At 45.6% G+C, this 21,825-nt stretch overlaps 1 protein-coding gene across 2 annotated transcripts in view; it reads left to right on the top strand.

Annotated features, from left to right (window-relative positions):
- LOC137341262 (caskin-2-like) overlaps nt 1-21,825 on the top strand; it is a 235,154-nt gene that overhangs the window by 124,690 nt on the left and 88,639 nt on the right. For both annotated transcript variants that reach the window (XM_068004363.1, XM_068004364.1), the window contains exon 3: nt 1,249-1,300. In XM_068004363.1, the coding sequence (XP_067860464.1) occupies nt 1,249-1,300 (52 nt within the window). The remainder of the gene's footprint in view (nt 1-1,248; nt 1,301-21,825) is intronic.

Consider the following 21,825-nt stretch of genomic DNA (forward strand, 5'->3'; position numbering starts at 1 on the left):
AGTTCTGGTCTCCCCCACAAGTTGAAACATCTTCTCTACATCTACCCTATCAAACCCCTTCATAATTTTAAAGACCTCTGTTAGGTCACCCCTCAGCCCTCTCTTTTCTAAAGAGCTCCAGCCTGTTCAGTCTTTCCTGATAGTTATAACCTCTCAGTTCTGGTATCCTCCTTGTAAATCCTTTATGCACTTTCTCCAGTGCTTCTATGTCCCTTTTATAATACGGAGACCAGAACTGTGCACAGTACTCTACGTGTGGTCTAACCAAGTTTCTATATACATTTAACATAATTTCTCTGCTTTTTAATTCTATTCCTCATAATACCCAGTGGAACTCTACATTCTGTGCCTCCAAATAGTTGGTTGTGTCTGGAGATTGTATTTTGAGCTTACTAACACTAAGTAGAGTATTAGGGGGTCACTGGGCTGCCATTACAGGTTGCTTCAGGTTAACTTAAGGTGACCAATTAAGAGCAAGTGTGATTTTTCTGACAGTAACAATACACAGTATTAACCTGCTGCCAATACCAGAGTTGGGCTGGATAGCAGTCTCTGTCTATACTGCTGTCTGTGTTCTCTGTGGTTCAATTTGAAATCAATAAGTTCAAAGCAGAAATCTTTGTGATAATTTTGTAACATGGCTTAGGGGCCAATTTGGCAAAGTATGGCTGTCTAACCTAGAACTGGTATGTTAGTGCTCTCTCAGTTAGTGTGTCTCACTGTCCTCTCTAACAGTGTTAATGTGCCTCACTGTCCTCTCTAACAGTGTTAGTGTGTCTCACTGTCCTCTCTAACAGTGTTAGTGTGTCTCACTGTCCTCTCTAACAGTGTTAGTGTGTCTCACTGTCCTCTCTAACAGAGTTAGTGTGTCTCACTGTCCTCTCTAACAGTGTTAGTGTGTCTCACTGTCCTCTCTAACATTGTTAGTGCGTCTCACTGTCCTCTCTAACAGAGTTAGTGTGTCTCACTGTCCTCTCTAACAGTGTTAGTGCGTCTCACTGTCCTCTCTAACAGAGTTAGTGTGTCTCACTGTCCTCTCTAACAGTGTTAGTGTGTCTCACTGTCCTCTCTAACAGTGTTAGTGTGTCTCACTGTCCTCTCTAACAGTGTTAGTGTGTCTCACTGTCCTCTCTAACAGTGTTAGTGTGTCTCACTGTCATCTGTAACAGAGTTAGTGTGCCTCACTGACCTCTCTAACAGAGTTGGTGTCCTCCTGTCTCATTCACTTTTCTCTTTCTCCAATTACAGAGCTCCTGGGCTCCACCAAGAGGCTGAACGTTAATTACCAGGATTCAGATGGGTGAGTACCAACAACATCCTGTTTACATTAACCCTGCCACCCCACAGTGCCATAAATCAATCTGTGCCATGGGATAAAGGAATACTCCAGGCAACAGTTTAAACCTCATTAAATGGCCCATATTGGTTATCTGAAGGGGGCATCATCTTTACTTGGGAATGCATGACAAAGCTTTTCCCTGATATTTGTTTACATGCATCAAGGTGATGGTATCTGCGCTGTTGATTACATCGCCACAAAAAATAAAACGAGCTGTTAGATTTGGAGCAGGACCTGCATTACACACACCCTAGGAGTTAAGATCGGCTGTGACATTGAAATCGCCGACTCAATCTCAAGCTTCAGTGTATATAAAACAGAAATGATCAAAAATAGGAACAAAGGAACAGGAATAGGCCATTCAGCCCCTTGGGCCTGCTCCGCCATTAACTTAGATCATGGTTGACCTGTATCTCTACTCCATTTACCAACCTTTGCTCTGTATCTCTCGATACCCTTATCTAAAAAAAAATCTATCGATCTTGGTCGTGAAAGCTCCAATTGACTCCCAGCATCCACAACCTTCTTGGGGCAATAGCTTTACTTTTGTGAACCAGGATGCTGCATTGTTTACCGGAGGTACCCAATCTTATTAATGAAACAAGATGCAGAACGCTGACAAACGCTGAAATGAAGTCTGACGACCGGACATTACTTTGAAAGCTTAAAATCAGAAATTGCTGGAAATATCCAGCAGGTCTGTCAGCATCTGGATAGAGAAAAGACAAGTTAGTGTGTCGGGTGTAAGACAGGTTCCGATGGAGGGTCGACACCCAGAACATTAACCAGTCTTTTCTCTACTGACTGGCCTGAGTATCTCCAGCATTTTCAGATTCATTTTCAGGTGACAGAAATGCCCCCTCTTTTCCCGAAGGTGCTGACACATACTGGGCGGGATACAGTCTCCCCCGTGTGCTGGCTGCCATCCAGCCCATCCTTCAAGTTTGAGTCCAGACAGTGTGTGTTTCGCTGGATATTCAACCGTGGTGGGAGGGGGCATTGTAAACGATCCAATCCTCATTCGATTCCCACTTACCCTCCGGAATATATATGGCCGATTTTTTTTTTTTCTCCCCTCAAGTCTTAGGTTATTGAGGTCAATTTTAATGCCCTTACTGGCCAGCGTGCGAAGTTAAGCTAACTTGCCTGTTGTAGGCGGGAAGGTCCGGCCACAAACACGGGATTGCAGTGGGTTTGTTCTCAAAACTTCCACCAGTGTCATGTTCCTGGGCTTCTGCCTGGTGGACGCACCAAAAAAAGGGTCGCTCAGAGGAATTGGGCCTCGGAGGTAGCGGCCGGTCCCTTCCGATTGGAGGCTGTGGAAAGGAGCTGCCAGCAGCTTCCTAATATCTGCAGACAGCTAAGTTGGGATTGGAATGGCCCAGCAAGCAGGAGAGGCAGGGCTGGAGGCCCTCTGACTGCCCTTTTTCACAGCAGCTCCTTTGGATGCATGTCTAGTTTCTAAGTTTCACTGCGGTTTTATTACTGAATACTTCATAGCCGGCCATTCAGTTAATTATGGGACAGCTGCTGAAGAAATGGTTAACTGTTCTGACATCTGTCTGCGTGACTCATGGCGGAGCGGGCTGGAAGCGGCAGGTTCGGGAGAGACAAGATGGAGCAGCGTTTCTGATTCATTTCTATGTTATGGAGGCTGAGAGATGAGTCGTTGCTGGGAGGCATGGTGGAAGATAGAAGGAAACTTTGCGGCTGTCTGTCCGATTCTGCCCACAGAGATCTGAGGAGGGGCTAAGTGCAGGCCATGTGCTGGTTCGAGATGTTCGAGCGCTCCAGTAGGGAAGAGAGGGCAATGGTCGCGTGGGTCCACAGGCTGAAACTTGCCCCAAGTGGCTGCTCTTTTGTCAGCCTGGACAGTAAGCGTTGGTCCCTCACTTGTAGTCCTCAACAGACTTCTCCGTGTGCCTCTGAATCTACTACCCGGCTGTGGGATTCTGACCCAGATGGGATTGGGTGCTGGTTCCTCTGCTTTTCCTGCTCTACAGCTAATAAAGAAAAAAGAAAAACAGAAAGACGTGCATTTATATAACGCCTTTAATGACTGCAGGACGTCCCAAAGCACTTTACAGCCAGTGAAGTACTTTTGAAGTGTAGTTACTGTTGTAATGTAGGAAATGCGTCAGCCAATTTGTGCACAGCAAGATCCCACAAACAGCAATAATGACCAGATAATCTGTTTTTAGTGATGTTGGTTGAGGGATAAATATTGGCCAGGACACTGGGGAGAACTCCGCTGCTCTTCTTTAAAATAATGTCATGGGATCTTTTACATGCGTTCCCTATATTACAACAGTGACTACACTTCCAAAAGAACTCCATTAGCTGTAAAGCGCTTTGGGATGTCCTGAAATCATGAAAGGCGTTATATAAATGCAATTTTCTTTTGATCTGCCCTGGACCCAACGCGACAGCTTTTCATAGTATGCGATGGTTGTTTACAAATGCGATCAAGGAAGTCTAGTCAGCGCAGGGACTGCCCATGAGCTGCTGCACAGCTTCTTTGCCCGAGGAGGCTGACTCAGATATGAAAATATTTAAACAAACACACAGTCCACGGTTCAACTGACAGTGTTTAATCCGAGTCTCGAGTCTATTCCTGCTCGCTATGTAGAGGTGAACGTAAAACAAACCTGCAGGAAGCCTGGTGTCATGAGTTAGGAATCCTGGCAATCTGATACTGAAAGGGGTGGTTGAACTCCTGGTGTGCCCATGGTCAGTGATGGCATGTAGCTATGTTGCCAGCTGCTGGCGTTATGTTCTGACAGGAAAAGGCGATCAATACAATGGGTCAGCGATGCCCACTTGTTTCAGAAGTTGGAGTCCTAAATTGCCCTCTTACCCCTGCCTGAACCCACACCTGGCCATACTAGACAGCTGTTGTGAGCAATGAAAGAAAAGTCATCCATGACTACAGTTCACGAATGACAGCAGCGACCAGTAATTGATGACTGCAGTTCCCAGCATGTACTTCTACCTTACAGCAGTGGCTCGGTTGGTAGCACACTCGTCTCTGAGTCAGAAGGTCATGGGTTCAATCCCCACTTTAGAGACTTGACATCATAATCGAAGCTGATACTCCAGTGCAGTTCTGAGGGAGTGCTGCACTGTCGGAGGTGCCGTCTTTCAGTATAAGTCGTTAAACCGTGGCCCCGCCTGCCCTCTCAGGAGGAAACAAAAGATCCCACAGCACTATTTCCAAGAAGAGCAGGGGAATTCTCCCCAGTGTCCTGGCTAATATTTATCGCTCAACCAACATCACTAAAACAGATGATCTGGTCATTAGCACATTTTGTGGGACCTTGCTTTGTGCAAATTGGCTGCCGTGTTTCCTACATTACAACAGTGACTACACTTCAAAAGTACTTAATTGACTGAAAGGCGCTTTGGGACCTCCTGAGGTCGTGACAGGTGCTATATAAATGCAAGTTCTTTCTTTACCATGACCAATCAGTTTTTCTCTATTCTGTTTGAGATTGGTGATGTGGTGACCAGGAAACAGATCGATTTTACCAAATGGGCAAATTTTTAAATTGAAGCTTAAAAAATGGACTTTTGGACTTGAGTTTCGAAACCGGATTGTCCAGTTCAAAACCAGGCCAGCTGACCGTCCACTGCAGGCAAGTCTACTGGCACTTTAAAGTATCTTGAAGATACCTCAAAATGAGAAAGAACAGAGAAGATTTGGAAGAGACTGATGGAGTTGTTCAAAATTATGAGGGATTTTAATAAGGTAAGTAGGGAAAAACTATTTCCGCTGGTCAAGGCACTGGAGGGCAAACATTTAATATCATCACCAAAAGAACAAAGGGAGAAGTTTGGGGGAAATTTAAAAAAAAATTTACACAGAGGGTTGTCGGAACATGGAATGCCGGACCAGAGACAGTGGGAGAAGCAGAATCCAGAATAGCTTTTAAAAGGGAAAATTTGGAAAGAAAAATTGAAAAGGGTATGGGAAAAAGGCAGGGGGTGGCACTGACACGATGGGCCAAATGGCCTCCTTCTGTGCTGCAGAATGCCATGATTCTAGGACCAGTCGAGCAATGGAGTTTGTATGGATATGCAGTCGGGGCTTTCAAGCCTGTTATTTTTTTAATGACTATGAGACTTTAAATAGCAGCTAAAGCAAATAACGCAAGGTGTAGTCAGGTTGTGTCTTGTAGGGTGGAATTTGAAGCAGTTAACACTGAGGCTGCACAAGCCAGGACAGCAAAATAATGGAGCTCCTTTATTCCAGTATGATATCCCAACATGTGGTTGAATGGGGCCTAAGGGTTTTTTTTTAACAGTGTGGTGAAGTTTTTGTTCAGACGGCTGTCAGTGTGGTGCTGAGGAAGTGCGATATTTCAAGTGAGTAAGAGAGAGAGACCTAAACAAACACCACTCTACTTATACAGCTCACACCGAGTGTAGTGTAACTTCCCTGCCATGAACCCACAAGGCACTGGAAGAAAGTTCACCTCAGTGGAGGTGACATTTTGCTCATCATGCACTGGGCCGGAGAGGGGGAAATCAGCCAGAGTTCCCTCTCCTAATCGCTGCCGGAAAGTGCAGTGTTGGTCTGTGTACGGTAGAGGACGATAGAATGGAACTCATCGGTGATGCCTTTAGGAGTCGAATAATCTACCACTGATCACTGTCTAGCCTCACACATGAAGAATGAGCAAGGTATCAAAGGGGATGCAGGTAGCTGTGGAATCATAGCCTAATATGAGTTATCTCCATCACTAGAAGATGTCAGGGCAGGTCTTGTGAAGATCCAACTCCATTATAACTGAAAATGACTTTGTTTCCAGGTTGGGCATCCTGCAATTCATTACTCATTGATGTCCTCACGTTTCATGATGTGTTCCAAAACAATTTACACATGTGCCCGAAAGTTTTTTTAAAAGTCTAGAGCTAGTAGAACCAATTGTAGGCAAGGAGTTTGCTAGTTGTTGTTGCAACAACAGCAACAACTTGCATTTATATAGCACCTTTAACATAGTAAAACATCCCAAGGCACTTCACAGGAGGGTAATCAGACAAAATTTGGCACTGAGCCACATAGAGTTTTTTGATGAGGTAACAGATAGGGTAGATGAGGGCAATGCAGTTGATGTGATGTATATGGACTTTCAAAAGGCATTTGATAAAGTGCCGCATGGTAGGCTCATCATCAAGATTGCGGCCCATGGAATAAAGGGGGCAGTAGCAGCATGGATACAGAATTGGCCAAGTGACAGGAAACAGAGTAGTGGTGAACGGTTGTTTTTTGGACTGGAGGGAGGGGTACCAGTGATGTTCCCCAGGGGTCGATACTAGGACCACTGCTTTTCTTGATATATATTAATGGCTTGGACTTGGGTGCACAGGGCACAATTTCAAAATTTGCAGATGACACAAAACTTGAAAGGGTAGTAAACAGTGAGGAGGATAGTGATAGACTTCAAGAGGATATAGACAGGCTGGCGGACACATGGCAGATGAAATTTAATGCAGAAAAATGCGAAGTGATACATATCAGTAGGCAGACAAGGAGAGGCAACATAAACTAGAGGGCACAACTCTAAAAGGGGTACAGGAACAGAGAGATCTGGGGGTATATGTACACAAATCATTGAAGGTGGCAGGGTAGGTTGAGAAAGTGCTTAAAAAGCATATGGGATCCTGGGCTTTATAAATAGAGGCATAGAGTGCAAAAGTATGGAAGTCACGATGAACCTTTATAAAACACTGGTTCGGCCACAACTCGAGTATTGAGTCCAGTTCTGGGCACCGCACTTTAGGAAAGACGTGAAGGCCTTAGAGAGGGCGCAGAAGAGATTTACTAGAATGATTCCAGGGATGAGGGACTTTAGTTACGTGGATAGACTGGAGAGGCTGGGATTGTTCTCCTTGAAACAGAGAAGGTTGAGAGGAGATTTGATAGAGGTATTCAAAATCATGAAGGGTCTAGACAGAGTAGATAGAGAGAAACTGTTCCCATTGGCGGAAGGGTCAAGAACCAGAGGGCATAGATATAAGGTGATTGGCAAAAGAACCAAAGGCGACATGAGGAAAAACTTTTTTACACAGCGAGTGGTTAGAATTTGGAATGCACTGCCCGAGGGGGTGGTGGAGGCAGATTCAATCATGGCCTTCAAAAGGGAACTGGATAAGTACTTGAAAGGAAAAAACTTGAAAAAACTACGGGGATAGGGCGGGCGAGTTGGACCAGCTGGATTGCTCTTGCATAGAGCTGGCGCGGACTCGATGGGCCGAATGGCCTCCTTCCGTGCTGTAACCTTTCTGTGATTCTATAAGGAGCTGGTAGGACAGATGACCAAAAGTTTGGTCAAAGAGGTAGATTTTAAGGAGCGACTTAAAGGAGGAGAGAGAGGTAGAGAGTCGGAGAGGTTTAGGGAGAGAATTCCAGAGCTTAGGGCCTAGGCAGCTGAAGGCACGGCTGCTAATTGTGGAGCGAAGAAAATCGGAGATGGGCAAGAGGCCAGAATTGCAACCAGTATCTGTGGTGGTTTATTTGTACTGTGCGGCTTATTCTGAAGTTGTGAAAGGCGCTATATAAATGCAATTTTATCTCGCTCTCTTGCCACAGCACTGAAGGCTGTCATGGTGGTGAGGTAATGGGAAACGGTCCAGCTTTCTTGTGCTCTCTCTCTTTCTCGCTCTCTTTTCCTCTCATTCTCTCGCTCGGTCTCTTTTTCTCTCTCGCTCTCTCTCTCTGCCTCTCTTTTTTCCGCGTCTTTCTTTGCTCTGAAGGAGTGTGAATTACAGGACTCCTGTGTCAGTTTAGTTCCCAGCCCTCCGGCTGACAGTTCAACCCTTGAGGAGAGAGCCGGGGCTGTGAGAAGGCCCTGTGAGAACAATGGGCTGCATTTATACAACTCATCGCAGCTCCAGACTCAGTAACCAAGCTCAAGTCAAGGGATGAAAGTATCAAAGACATGGAGACAGGGAGGGAGGGACCAAAGCATGTAACTGACAGCCTGGGACTCTTCTGCCTGGTGTTGAAGCCCATACAAAGACTTTAATGAACTGTTTAAAAAAAAAAGAGACAGAATTAACAGCGAAAATCAACCACAACCTCTGAAATCCCGTTAACCCTTTGCAGACCCGGCGAGTTTGAAAATCGGAAAGAATGAAATATTTTGTTCATCAGATGACAAACAGGTTTCAAACTGTCAAGTCTCTTTAAAAAAAAATGAATCAAATGGGTAATTTTCTTAGAGGCAGGATCACAGAAAGGTGTTACGTTAAAACCCTCCCCAAAAACTGCCCTCGGCATCCTGGCGCTATAGAGGGGAAAGAGCAGTGAGGAGAATGGCCTCTTTGTAGCCAATTGTAGGACCTTCACTGCCAGACTGGCTGAGATCAGCTAACTCAACAAAGATGAGGGATCAAGTGTGGGCCCTTGCTGGTCTGTGTGGGTCAATGTGACGCCACACAGTTCATTTACCTGAGGCAATGGGAAGACTTAGTGATTTTATATTTAAATGAGATTTGGTCAGGAGTGTGGAAGGACTCTTGGAGATTGAGATGTTCAACTTCACTCTTTCAATTTTCATTCACTTAATTGTAAAAAAGAAACACTTGCTTTCACATAGTGCCTTTCACGATCTCAGGGCGTCCCAAAGCGTTTTACAGCCAGTGAAGTACTATTGAAGTGTAGCCACTGTTGTAATTGTAGGAAACGCGGCAGCCAATTTGTGCACGGCAAGATCCCACAAACAGCAATGCAATAAGTGACGAGATCATCTGTTTTTGAGGCGTTGGTTGAGGGATAAATATTGGCCAGGACACCGGAGAGAACTCCCCTGCTCTTCTTCAAATAGTGCCGTGGGATCTTTTACGTCCACCTGAGAGGGCAGGCAGGGCTTCGGTTTGACGTCTCATCTCAAAGCTGGCCCCTCTGACAGTGCAACACTCCCTCAGTACTGCACTGAAGAGTTAGCCTAAATTATGTGCTCAAGTCGCTGGTCTGGGGCTTGATCCTATGATCTTCTGGCTCAGAGGCGAGAGTGCTACCCACTGAGCCACGGCTAAAATCCGAAAGACACAGCTCAGCTGGAATGTAAAAGGTGATGTTTTCAGGCTCCAGTGGTGGAGCCTCATCAGATGCAAATATGTGTTAGAGAAAGAAAGAAAGAACTTGCATGTTGTAATGTAGGAAACGCGGCAGCCAATATGTGCATAGCAAGGTCCCACAAACGGCAAATGAGATAATGGCCAGCTCATCTGTTTTTAGTGATGTTGGTTGAGGGATAAATATTGACCAGGACACCGGGAAAACTCCCCTGCTCTTCTTCGAATAGTGCCAGGGGATCTTCTACATCTACCTGAGAGGGCAGACAGGGCCTCGATTTAACGTCTCGTCCAAAAAAAGGGCACCTCGGACAGTGCAGCACTCCCTCGGTACTGCACCGGTGCAAAATCAGCCTAGATTTTATGCTCAAGTCTCTGGTGCGGGACTTGAACCCATAACCTTCTGACTCGGAGGCGAGAGTGCTACCGACTGAGCCACGGCTAAAAACACCATTTACAGTACCTGACCCTGTGGGTAATCAGTAGGGGTTCTTTACTACAGTAGGATTGTCGAAAATATTCATATTTCACTGGAAGGGATGATTTCAGAACTCCCTACCAATGCCATTGATGGTTTACATATAAAACACAGTTTTAAGACAATGTAGTCCCACTGTTTCTATTGATGTGCTGACAGCAGGTAAACACTGAAGATATTTAAGCTGCCGAACGGTGTCATGAGGAAGTTGCTGTGACATCATAAAGTCCTGTATCTATTGTGTACAGTTTGGGAGAACAGATATAGAAGATAACACCCCATGTGCAATGTGTTTCCGAGACAGTAACACATGGAAATTTTAACTATAAATTGATACAGTTTATTACTGTCTCTCCACAGGATGTGTTAGCGCCTCTGGACACAATCCAGTGTGTGTTATTCTGTGTATAACTAGTAGGTTAGAGAAAGTCTTATGACATAACCCTGTTTCTCCAACGCAAGCTCACTGTTAGCGAGGCTCCACACTGGCAGCAGGGTGTCTTGATATTACCACTTTAGTGACCCTGGGCATCTTTCAGGTCAAGTCTTACATTCGTTCCTAACCAGTCAGTGCCTCCAGTCGACAAGAAGAAAATATAAGGCGAGAATTGCGGGGACGGGTACTTTTATATACTTGTAGTGGCCACCCGTGCCTGTAGCAGAGTGACAGAGGTCCCCCGCCGTGATGAGAAATTGGAAGTCGGAGCAGCAAGGTAGCAGGACTGGTAAGGGCCATAGAGAAATAGCAACGTTTTTGAAAATGCCCCTCGGAGCAAAGGGGCATCGATTCAATGTTGGGGCCTTCTTGAGGCCCAGAATGGGGCCTACACCTGTTCTTGGGTGTCGCTGGGCATATCAGGTGGCGAGCTGGGCGGAATTCCTGGGGCAGCCTGGCAATAACCCCAGCCACGACCCTAAAAGTCGTACATCAGGGGGCGGGCCCGAGAAGTGCCCGTCCACAATTTATTGGGGAACCTGTGAGGGGCAGAAACCTGGCAGATCGAGGTTCCGCACCAAGTCCACCCCCTCATAGAGCAGAATTTCCAGCCGTATATTTTTCAGTCAACAGATAAATGTTACTTCTTTAGTCTGGCATCAGTGTGAACTTGCCATATCAACACAAACAAGTACTTTCTATTGAAAGCCAGAGAAAACATGCCCCGGGGGCCTGGCAACGGGCTGCTTTCGGTGTTTGTTGCAGCTATATGGCAGGGAATGAAAATCACCGCACTTATTAAATAAAAGAGGCATTTTACAAGGAGGGAATAAGAACAGACATGACTTGGGAGACGGAAGAGCTGGTGGGAGAACTGCCTGTTAGAACCTGCGGTTATAATTGAGTTAAAACAAGAACACTTAGGAGGAGGGTGGCGGGGTGGTGGTGGGGGGGGAGGTTGGATTACAATCTGACAGGAACCACAGAGATGTAGACTAGATGTTAGCTCGGTAATTAGGGATAAGGTGAAACGTGCATGTTGGAGACTTTTGGCTGGCCGCCAATTCATCTCAAAGGGCGCTGTCCGTGAGGCCCTTGGTCTTGTGGCTTTTGCGGTTTGCTGAGTGCGAATGATCGGCTTATTTTCTGGTAAATTTCTGCTTGTAAAATCTCTCCTTCGAAAAGTACGGCACATTGATATGGGAACGCTGGTTAGAATTGTTAATTCTCTTAAAAACAAAATGGCGGGAGACATTTTGATTGCTTCATGATGGAAAATGGACCCACACAGTCAGGCTCAACCATAAACAAAAACAACTACTTGCATTTATATAACAACAGCAACTTGTCTTTGTCTAGTGCCTTAAAGTAGTAAAATATCCCAAGGCACTTCACAGGATGGTTATCAAACACAGCTAGATAAGATAAGGCAACAAAAGGAAAGCTTATGTCAGACACCGAGAGCTCAATACTGCAGAAAGCCTAGAGGAGTATAGAAAGTGAAGGGGTGAAATTAAATAGGAAATTAAGAAAGCAAAGAGAGGGCATGAGAAAATACTGGCAAGTAAAATTAAGGAAAACCCAAAAATGTTTTATAAATACATAAAGAGCAAGAGGATAACTAAGGAAAGAGTAGGGCCTATTAGAGACCAAAAAGGAAATCTATGTGTGGAGGCGGAAGATGTGGATTTGGTTCTTAATGAATACTTTGGGTCTGTCTTCACAAAAGAGGGGGACGATGCAGAGATTGTAGTTAAGGAGGAAGAGTGTGAAATATTGAATGGGATAAACATAGTGAGAGAGGTAGTATTAAGGGGTTTAGCATCTTTGAAAGTAGATAAATCGCAAGACAAGTTGAAATGTATCCCAGGCTGTTAAAAGAAGCAAGGGAGGAAATAACAGAGGCTCTGACCATCATTTTCCAATCCTCCCTGGCTATAGACTTGGTGCTGGAGGATTGGAGGACTGCTAACGTTGCACCATTGTTTAAAAAGGGAGAAAAGGATAGACCTAGTAATTACAGGCCAGTCAGTCTAACCTCAGTAGTGGGCAAATTATTGGAATCAATTCTGAGAGTTAGTATAAACAGTCATTTAGAAAGGCACGGATTAATTAAGGACAGTCAACATGGATTTGTTAAGGGAAGGTTGTGGCTGACTAACTTGATTGAATTTTTTGAGGAGGTAACAAGGACGGTCGATGAGGGTAGTGCATTTGATGTAGTCTACATGGATTTTAGCAAGGCTTTTGACAAGATTCCACATGGCAGACTGGTCAAAAAGTAAAAGCCCATGGGATCCAAGGGAATGTGGCAAATTGGATCCAAAATTGGCTCAGTGGCAGGAAGCAAAGGGTAAAGGTCGACGGGTGTTTTTGTGACTGGAAGGCTGTTTCCATTGGGGTTCCGCAGGGATCTGTACTAGGTCCCTTGCTTTTTGTGGTATATATCAATGATTTAGACTTAAATGTAGGGGGCATGATTAAGGAGTTTGCAGATGATACAAAAATTGGCCGTGTGGTTGATAGTGAGGAGGAAAGCTGTAGACTGCAGGAAGATATCAATGGACTGGTCAGGTGGGCAGAAAAGTGGCAAATGGAATTCAGCCCGGAGAAGTGTGAGGTAATGCATTTAGGGAGGGCAAACAAGGCAAAGGAATACACAATAAATGATAGGATACTGAAAGGTGTAGAGGAAGAGAGGGACCTTGGAGTGCATGTCCACAGATCCCTGAAGATGGCAGGACAGGTAGATAAGGTGGTTAAGAAGGCATACGGGATACTTTCCTTTATTAGCCAAGGCATAGAGTATAAGAGCAGGGAGGTTATGCTAGAACTGTATAAAACACTGGTTAAGCCACAGCTAGAGTTCTGCGTACAGTTCTGGTCACCACATTACAGGAAATATGTAATTGCGCTAGAGAGGGTGCAGAGGAGATTTACAAGGATATTGCCAGGATTGGAGAATATTAGCTATGAGGAAAGATTGGATAGGCTGGGGCTGTTTTTTTGGAACAGAGGAGGCTGAGGGGTTATTTAATTGAGGAGGTGTATAAAATTATGAGGGGCCTAGATAGAATGGACAGAAAGGACCTATTTCCCTTAACAGAGAGGTCAATAACCAGCGGGCATAGATTTAAAGTGATTGGTAGAAGGATTAGAGGGGAGCTGAGGAAAATATTTTTCACCCAGAGGGTGGTGGGGGTCTGGAACTCACTGCCTGAAAGGATGGTAGAGGCAGAAACCCTCAACTCATTTGAAAAGTACTTGGATATGCACTTGAAATGCCGTAACCTACAAGGCTATGGACCAAGTGCTGGAAAGTGGGTTTAGGCAGAGTGGCTCCTTTTCGACCGGCACAGACACGATGGGCTGAATGGCCTCCTTCTGTGCCGTAAATTTCCTATGTCACAAATGGAGATATTAGGACAGCTGACCAAAAGCTTGGTCAAAGAGGTAGGTTTTATCGAGCGTCTTAAAGGAGGAAAAAGATTTAGAGAGTTGGAGGCGTTTGGGGGGGATTTCCGGAGCTTAGGGCCCAGGCAGCTGAAGTCACGGCCGCCAATAGTTGAGCGATGAAAGTCGGGGATGTGCAAGAGGCCAGAATTGGAGGAACTCAGAGATCTCGGAGGGTTGTAGGGCTGGAGGAGGTTACAGAGATATGGAGGGGCGAGGCCATGGAGGGATTTGAAAACAAGAATGAGGATTTTAAAATCGAGGCGTTCGGGGACTAGGAGCCAGTCTAGGTCAGTGAGCTCAGGGGTGATGGGTGAACGGGACTTGGGGCAAGTTAGGGTACACGTCCCTCTGGATTTTGTGTCATAGAATCATAGAAGTTTACAACATGGAAACAGGCCCTTCGGCCCAACATGTCCATGTCGCCCAGTTTATACCACTAAGCTAGTCCCAATTGCCTGCACTTGGCCCATATCCCTCTATACCCATCTTACCCATGTAACTGTCCAAATGCTTTTTAAAAGACAAAATTGTACCCGCCTCTACTACTGCCTCTGGCAGCTCATTCCAGACACTCACCACCCTTTGAGTGAAAAAATTGCCCCTCTGGACTCCTACTCTCCAGGGAAAAAAGTCTCAGTCTATCCAACCTCTCCCTGTAAGTCAAACCATCAAGTCCCGGTAGCATCCTAGTAAATCTTTTCTGCACTCTTTCTAGTTTAATAATATCCTTTCTATAATAGGGTGACCAGAACTGTACACAGTATTCCAAGCGTGGCCTTACTAATGTCTTGTACAACTTCAACAAGACATCCCAACTCCTGTATTCAATGTTCTGACCAATGAAACCAAGCATGCCGAATGCCTTCTTCACCACCCTATCCACCTGTGACTCCACTTTCAAGGAGCTATGAACCTGTACTCCTAGATCTCTTTGTTCTATAACTCTCCCCAACGCCCTACCATTAACGGAGTAGGTCCTGGCCCGATTTGATCTACCAAAATGCATCACCTCACATTTATCGAAATTAAACTCCATCTGCCATTCATCGGCCCACTGGCCCAATTTATCAAGATCCCGTTGCAATCCTAGATAACCTTCTTCACTGTCCACAATGCCACCAATCTTGGTGTCATCTGCAAACTTACTAACCATGCCTCCTAAATTCTCATCCAAATCATTAATATAAATAACAAATAACAGCGGACCCAGCACCGATCCCTGAGGCACACCGCTGGTCACAGGCCTCCAGTTTGAAAAACAACCCTCTACAACCACCCTCTGTCTTCTGTTGTCAATCCAATTTTGTATCCAATTGGCTACCTCACCTTGGATCCTGTGAGATTTAACCTTATGTAACAACCTACCATGCGGTACCTTATCAAAGGCTTTGCTAAAGTCCATGTAGACCACGTCTACTGCACAGCCCTCATCTATCTTCTTGGTTACCCCTTCAAAAAACTCAATCAAATTCGTGAGACATGATTTTCCACTCACAAAACCATGCTGACTGTTCCTAATCAGTCCCTGCCTCTCCAAATGCCTGTAGATCCTGTCTCTCAGAATACCCTCTAACAACTTACCCACTATAGATGTCAGGCTCACCGGTCTGTAGTTCCCAGGCTTTTCCCTGCCGCCCTTCTTAAACAAAGGCACAACATTTGCTACCCTCCAATCTTCAGGCACCTCACCTGTAGCTGTCGATGATTGAAATATCTCTGCTAGGGGACCCGCAATTTCCTCCCTAACCTCCCATAACGTCTTGGGATATATTTCATCAGGTCTGACAGAAAGACTCGGTGAAATGATCTGAATTTCCAAATTGTGTTATTTCAGTGTTTTTGTTCTCGAGTAGTTAGTTAAATGTTGAGTCTTGCCCTCAGGGCCTGTCTCAAACAACACAAGACACATTAGCAGTGTGAAAAGGCAGTTTGGCCCTTCAAAGCTGTTCTTTCTGATACATTAACTTTCCCATCATAGCATCCAGTTGTATTTTTAAAGCCCCAATACTTTGTTTCCATGTCTCCACCTGTTCGATGAGTCCAAACATTTCTCACTCTTTGAGTAAAGACACTTTTCTTAATAACTGTTTACATTTACTTTTCACTAATTTCCATTGATGTCCTGTGACTTTGAACTCAAATTCTCTGTTTCCCTTATCTGCCCCATTTAGAATGCTCTATATTTTGATGGTATTCTCTCCGTACAGCCTGAGTTGCTATAATTTTTCTGCACAGTTCAGCCCCTTTACATTTTGAGTGACCCCTTTTAAAGAAGGAGTCCCTCCAGCTGGACCCCTTTTAAAGAGGGAGTCCCTCCACCTGGACCCCTTTTAAATAGCTTTGGCAAAGCTTCAGAAAGTCGCTGCTTCCTGGGGTACCAGAGCCCAGCACAAATCATTGTATTCAGGAGAGTAACAGTAAGGGGAGAAAAGATGGAGAAGGGATAAAAATACCAGGCAGGTGATGGCTCACGCCATCCACATCCAGTTTAAAATCAACTTCCAAATACTCTGTTGACCGTTAATATTTATTTTGTATGTGCATTTTAAAATTTTTCTCTAACGCTTGAGTGCTGATGGCAGCGTGGGTGGGGTTTGAGTGCTGGGCTTGGACCAACGGCAGAGGTTAGCCGTGTTCAGAGGTCAGGCAGCTGTGCTTCCAGCTGTTTGTGGTTCCCTGGTGACTGGCCGTTCGTCCCGGATTTGTGTGGATGTCCCTCCTGTCGCCTGACCCTCTTGTACTTGGTGCTTTTTGCCATGTCCTGTTACAGGAGAGTGGGACCCGAGAGGCGCAGGGAGCGGGTCTCAGCGGGTGGGCTGGGTATATCCAGTGCGGAGGCCCAGGCAGCGAACGGACTTACAGAACTAAAGGCAGCTGCCCCTACTGAGCCAAGTTAGTGCGAAACCGATGGGGAGTTCCCCTCCCCCGGCCCTCCCCTCCACCTCACCTTGTGAATGAAATGTAAAATTGAAATAAAGCCTCCGGGAAGTGGGAGAGAGGAACGTGTCATGAGAGGAGGTGGGGAAAGGAGGGAAAACCTAAAATAAAATGGCGGCCAAGTAAATCAGCACCCAGTGAGTCCCATTGCGCTCTCTCCAAAGATTGAGAGTGAAATGTCTTTCTTTATTTCTTCAAGTCTTTTGGTTACATAGAATTTTACAGCACAGAAACAGGCCATTTGGCCCAATGGGTCTTTGCCGGTGTTTATGCTCTACACGAGCTTCTTCCCACCTTACTTCATCTAACCCTACCAACACATCCTTTTGTTCCTTTCTCCCTCATGTACTTATCTAGCTTCCCCTTAAATGCTTCTATGCTAATCGCCTTAATGTGGTAACGAGTTCCACATTCTCACACTCTCCGAATAGCATTGCTCCCTTTTCTCTCCCTTATCTTTCTTTACATTTCTCTGGGCCTCTCTTATTTATTTCTCTTGTCTTTTTTGTTTCTCCAGTACTGATCCCATTAAGCTCTCAGTTCTGCACCCCCCCCACCGCCACCTCAATCTCTCAATCTACCAGGGGGCTCGGGCGACAGCTCAGGCCCTCATGTAACACAGGCCCGGCAAGACCTACTGCTGTTCCCAGTGCGACCGCAGACTTATTTTACGTATGCCTAAAAATAGGAGCCTTTATGTCAGAAATAACTGAGTAGCGCCACAGACAGTACCAAAGGGAACAGTGCATTCCTGACACTGAGCCAGATTGTTACCTCACACACAAGTTATGACACTGTGGCCCACAGGCAGCTGAAAAGGAGCAGCCTGTTGGTGAGTCACATCCAGGGGCATCCACATTTCACCTTCAATGGGCTATTTAGGTGCCTATCATGGCCTCTCGGGTGTTGAGTGGGATTAGGTATAAAGTTTAAATCCATGTTCCCATTAATTGGAGTGTCAGCTTAGATTTTGTGCTCAAGTCTCTGGAGCGGGCCTGAACCCACAACCTTCTGACTCAGAAGCGAGAGCACTACGACTGAGCTGAGAGAGGAGAGTTTATCGTGCCTTCACGTGCTGATAGACGGCGCCCTGTTGCAAGCGTGTGTTGTTTCGGAAGTACAGAGCCGTAACGATCTGTTAATTGTGTTCATGTGTTTTAGTCTCTGAGAGTTTTTGGTGAGCTCATTGTTGGCTGACAGCTTGCTTTCATTCCAAGTTGGCTCGGCTGCACCATGTAAACGGTGCCTCTGGTTAAGTTTTAACTTGCTATATTTGAAACAGTGTCAATTCACCCCCACTCCCAGGCAAAGGAACACCATGGGTTAGATACGGAGTAAAGCTCCCCCTACACTGTCCCATCAAACACTCCCAGGGCAGGTACAGCACAGATTAGATACAGTGTAAAGCTCCCCCTACACTGTCCCATCAAACACTCCCAGGGCAGGTACAGCACAGATTAGATACAGAGTAAAGCTCCCCCTATACTGTCCCATCAAACATTCCCAGGGCAGGTACAGCACAGATTAGATACAGAGTAAAGCTCCCTCTACGCTGTCCCACCAAGCACTTGTAAGTCAGGTACAGCACGGGTTAGATACAGAGTAAAGCTGAGGATGAGGAAGGAATTGGCTGAAATCTATGGACCAACAGTGGAATCCATTGAAGAAGGTAATTAGTGGGTGTTATATATTTTTGGGTTATTTGTTAGATATTTTCCTTGGGTTCAGTCTTAATGGCCATTCCCAGAAGCAGTCCTCATGTCCCTTATGAGTGAGAGTGTGCCTTTGTTACTATGCTCTGGCTTCCTGGAATGTACCACGAGCCACCTTGTGATTCTCCTCATCTTCTATGGGCAGACTGTACAGGTAAAGGCACAGTGTGGTTCGTAAGGGACGCAAGATGCACTTGTAGAAGTGGCCGATTTTGCTGAGCCTCAAAATGTCCAGAGTAAAATGATGGATGTCACGTACAGGGATTTTCTGAAGGTATTTGATAGGTTCAGCACAAGAGATTGCTAGCTAAAATTGAGACACATGGAATTGGAGTTAGGCTTGTGGCAGGAGATGTGAGGCAGAGAGTCAGAATGAGAGGGACTTGCTTCGACTGGCAAGGAGGGACAAATGGTGTCCCTGGATTTGGGAATAGAGAGGAGAATGTCCAAGTTTGCAGTCCAATTACTTGTGAAGAGGAAAGCGTAACACTGCAAAGAGATGTAGATACATGAAGCAACTGGGCAGAATAATGGCAGACATCATTTAATGTAACCAAGTGTGAGGTCGTACAATTTGAATGGGCAGATAGGATTATAATCTAAACTGTGAAACGCTAGGGAAGACAGATGAACAAAAGATTTCAGGAAGGAATTGGCCGAAATACCTTGAAGGAATCAGTATCTAGTCATTAATAGTTATCTTGCAAGGCAAAAAAACCCCCCAGAAAGAATAACGGGTTGCCGGGGCTTCATCGTAAGAGGTTTAGAATATAACATTAGAGAAGAGCTGCTGTAGTTATACAGAGCACTGGTTAGACTTGAATATTCTGCTCAGTTTTAGACATCCTACCTCAGGAAAGTTCAACTGGTCTTCGAGTGAGTTGATTCATCAGGGCGATCCCTGGGATTAAGAGGGTAAGGTATGTTGAGAGATTGAGTGAACAGATTATAATATGCCCTGGAGATGAGGCGGTTAAAGGATGATCTAATCGAGATGTTTCAAATAATTCCTTTGCAAACAAACCCTCACGCTGCATTACCTCATCGTGGTTGAATGTATTGGTTTCCTGGCACTGATGGCCAGCCATTCTTTCTCCGTACTGAAGCCTCCCCACCTGGCAATTCATTCAATCACTTGCCTAGCCCAAATGACGGTGATGCCGTCCTTATTGCTGAGTCCCACCTTGGCCCCCTCCCCATTATTCCTCCGGCACCTTCTCCTCCTTCGAGAATCCAACACTCTTCCACCCTACCTCTTACTCAAAATCCCTGTTGTGTACTGCCCTCCCGAATGCAATGCCGTCACCCTCACCAAGGCATCCTCCCTTAGCCTCTGCACCGAGCGACCCCCTTTAAACTCCCCTAGCGCACTCTCCTCTGCTCTCTTATCCTCACTCAATGTCATCCTTCACGTAACACCTATACCCATGGCTACCCACTTGATCTTGCCATCTCTTGTGGCTACTACGATCCTGAGGTCTCGATCATGGACAAGGGCATGGCTGACCACCACCTTCTCCAGTGGATGTAGTATATTTGGATTTTCAAAAGGCATTCGATAAGGTGCCACATAAAAAGTTGTTACACAAGATTCGGGCTCATGGGGTTGGGGGTAATATATTAGCATGGATAGAGGATTGGTTAACGGACAGAAAAAAGATAGTAGGAATAAACAGGTCATTGGCAGGCTGTAACTAGTGGGGTGCTGCAAGGATCAGTGTTTGGGCCTCAGCTATTTACAATCTTTGTTAATGACTTAGATGAAGGGACCGAGTGTAAAGTGTATTCAAGTTTGCTGACGATACAAGGCTAAGTGGGAAAGTAAGCTGTGAGGAGACAAAGATCCTGCAAAGGGATATAGACAGATTAAGTGAGTGGGCAAGAAGGTGGCTGATGGAGTATAATTTGGGGAAATGTGAGGTTATTCACTTTGGCAGGAAGAATAGAAAAACATAATTTCTCACCATTTAAAAATATTATTAAATGTTGGTGTTCAGCGAGATTTGGGTATCCTTGTGCAAGAAACACAGAAAGTTAACATGCAGGTACAGCAAGCATTTAGGAAGGTAAATGGTATGTTGGCCTTTATTGCAAAGGGGTTGGAATACAAGAGTAAGGAAGTCTTGCTGCAATTGTACAAGGCTTTGGTGAGACCACACCTGGAGTACTGCAATTTTGGTCTCCACCTAAGGAAGGATATTCTTGCCTTACAGGCGGTGCAACAAAGGTTCACTAGATTGATTCCTGGGATGAGAGGGTTGTCCTATGAGGAGAGATTGAGTAGAATGGGCTTATATTCTCTGGAGTTCAGAAGAATGAAAGTTGATCTCATTGAAACATATACGATTCTGAGAGGGCTTGACAGGGTAGATGCTGAGAGGTTGTTTCCCCTGGCTGGAGAGTCTAGAACTGGGGAATGTAGTCTCAGGATAAGGGGTCGGCCATTTAAGACTGAGATGAGGAGGAATTTCTTCACTCAGAGGGTTGTGGATCTTTGGAATTCTCTACCCCAGAGGGCTGTGGATGCTCAGTCATTGAGTATGTTCAAGGCTGAGATCGATAGATTTTTGACTCGAAGGGAATCAAGGGATATGGGTATGGGCGGGAAAGTGGAGTTGAGGTCGATGATCAGCCATGATCTGATTGAATGGTGGCGCAGGCTCGAGGGGCCGTATGGCCTATTTTTGCTCCTATGTCTTATGTTTCTTATGTTTTTATGTTCTCCCTCACCATCCACAGTCTGTACCTTTCCCCAATTCCACTACACTCACTATTCACCTATCGTTTAAAAACTCTCTCCTGGCTCTCTCACAAATTCACTCTGAAACTGCCTCTTTGCTGGTCCTCCACCCCTCGTGATTCCTCTGCTGCTGTCAACTTGCTAAACTGCTCTGTCAATGGCCTTGTTCCCATCAATTCGCTCTCCGTCTCTCACATAGAAACATAGCAAAATTTACGGCATAGAAGGAGGCCATTCGGCCCATTGTGTCTGTGCCACCCCTGCTGTTCCCATGGCACAGTCCTTATAGTTGCCCCCTTAGGTCAGAGGGTCGCAAACTTGAGCGCATCTGGAGCACGACCAGTTTAGTCATGGTCAAGCCAGATCTGGCTTGACCATGTCAGGTATTACCCTGCTTCAGCCTCCTCACTAAAACTGCCAACAGCTCCAGGATGATTCTGGAGGCCAAGGACAATCCCAATTTCTTCTTTTCCATCCCTCCTCAAAGCCTTTTCCTCTCACCGCACCTCTGATACCATGTGCAACAAGCTCATGGATTTCTTCATGTCCAAGATTGAGGCCTTCTGTATAGCTGTCTCTGCCAGTACTTTCCCTTCTTCCCCTGCTTCTGAACTCGCCCCCGCCTTCTCCCTGATGTCTTCTCGCTGT

Source organism: Heptranchias perlo, chromosome 23 (genome assembly GCF_035084215.1).
Source record: "Heptranchias perlo isolate sHepPer1 chromosome 23, sHepPer1.hap1, whole genome shotgun sequence".
NCBI classification, from domain to species: Eukaryota; Metazoa; Chordata; class Chondrichthyes; order Hexanchiformes; family Hexanchidae; genus Heptranchias; species Heptranchias perlo.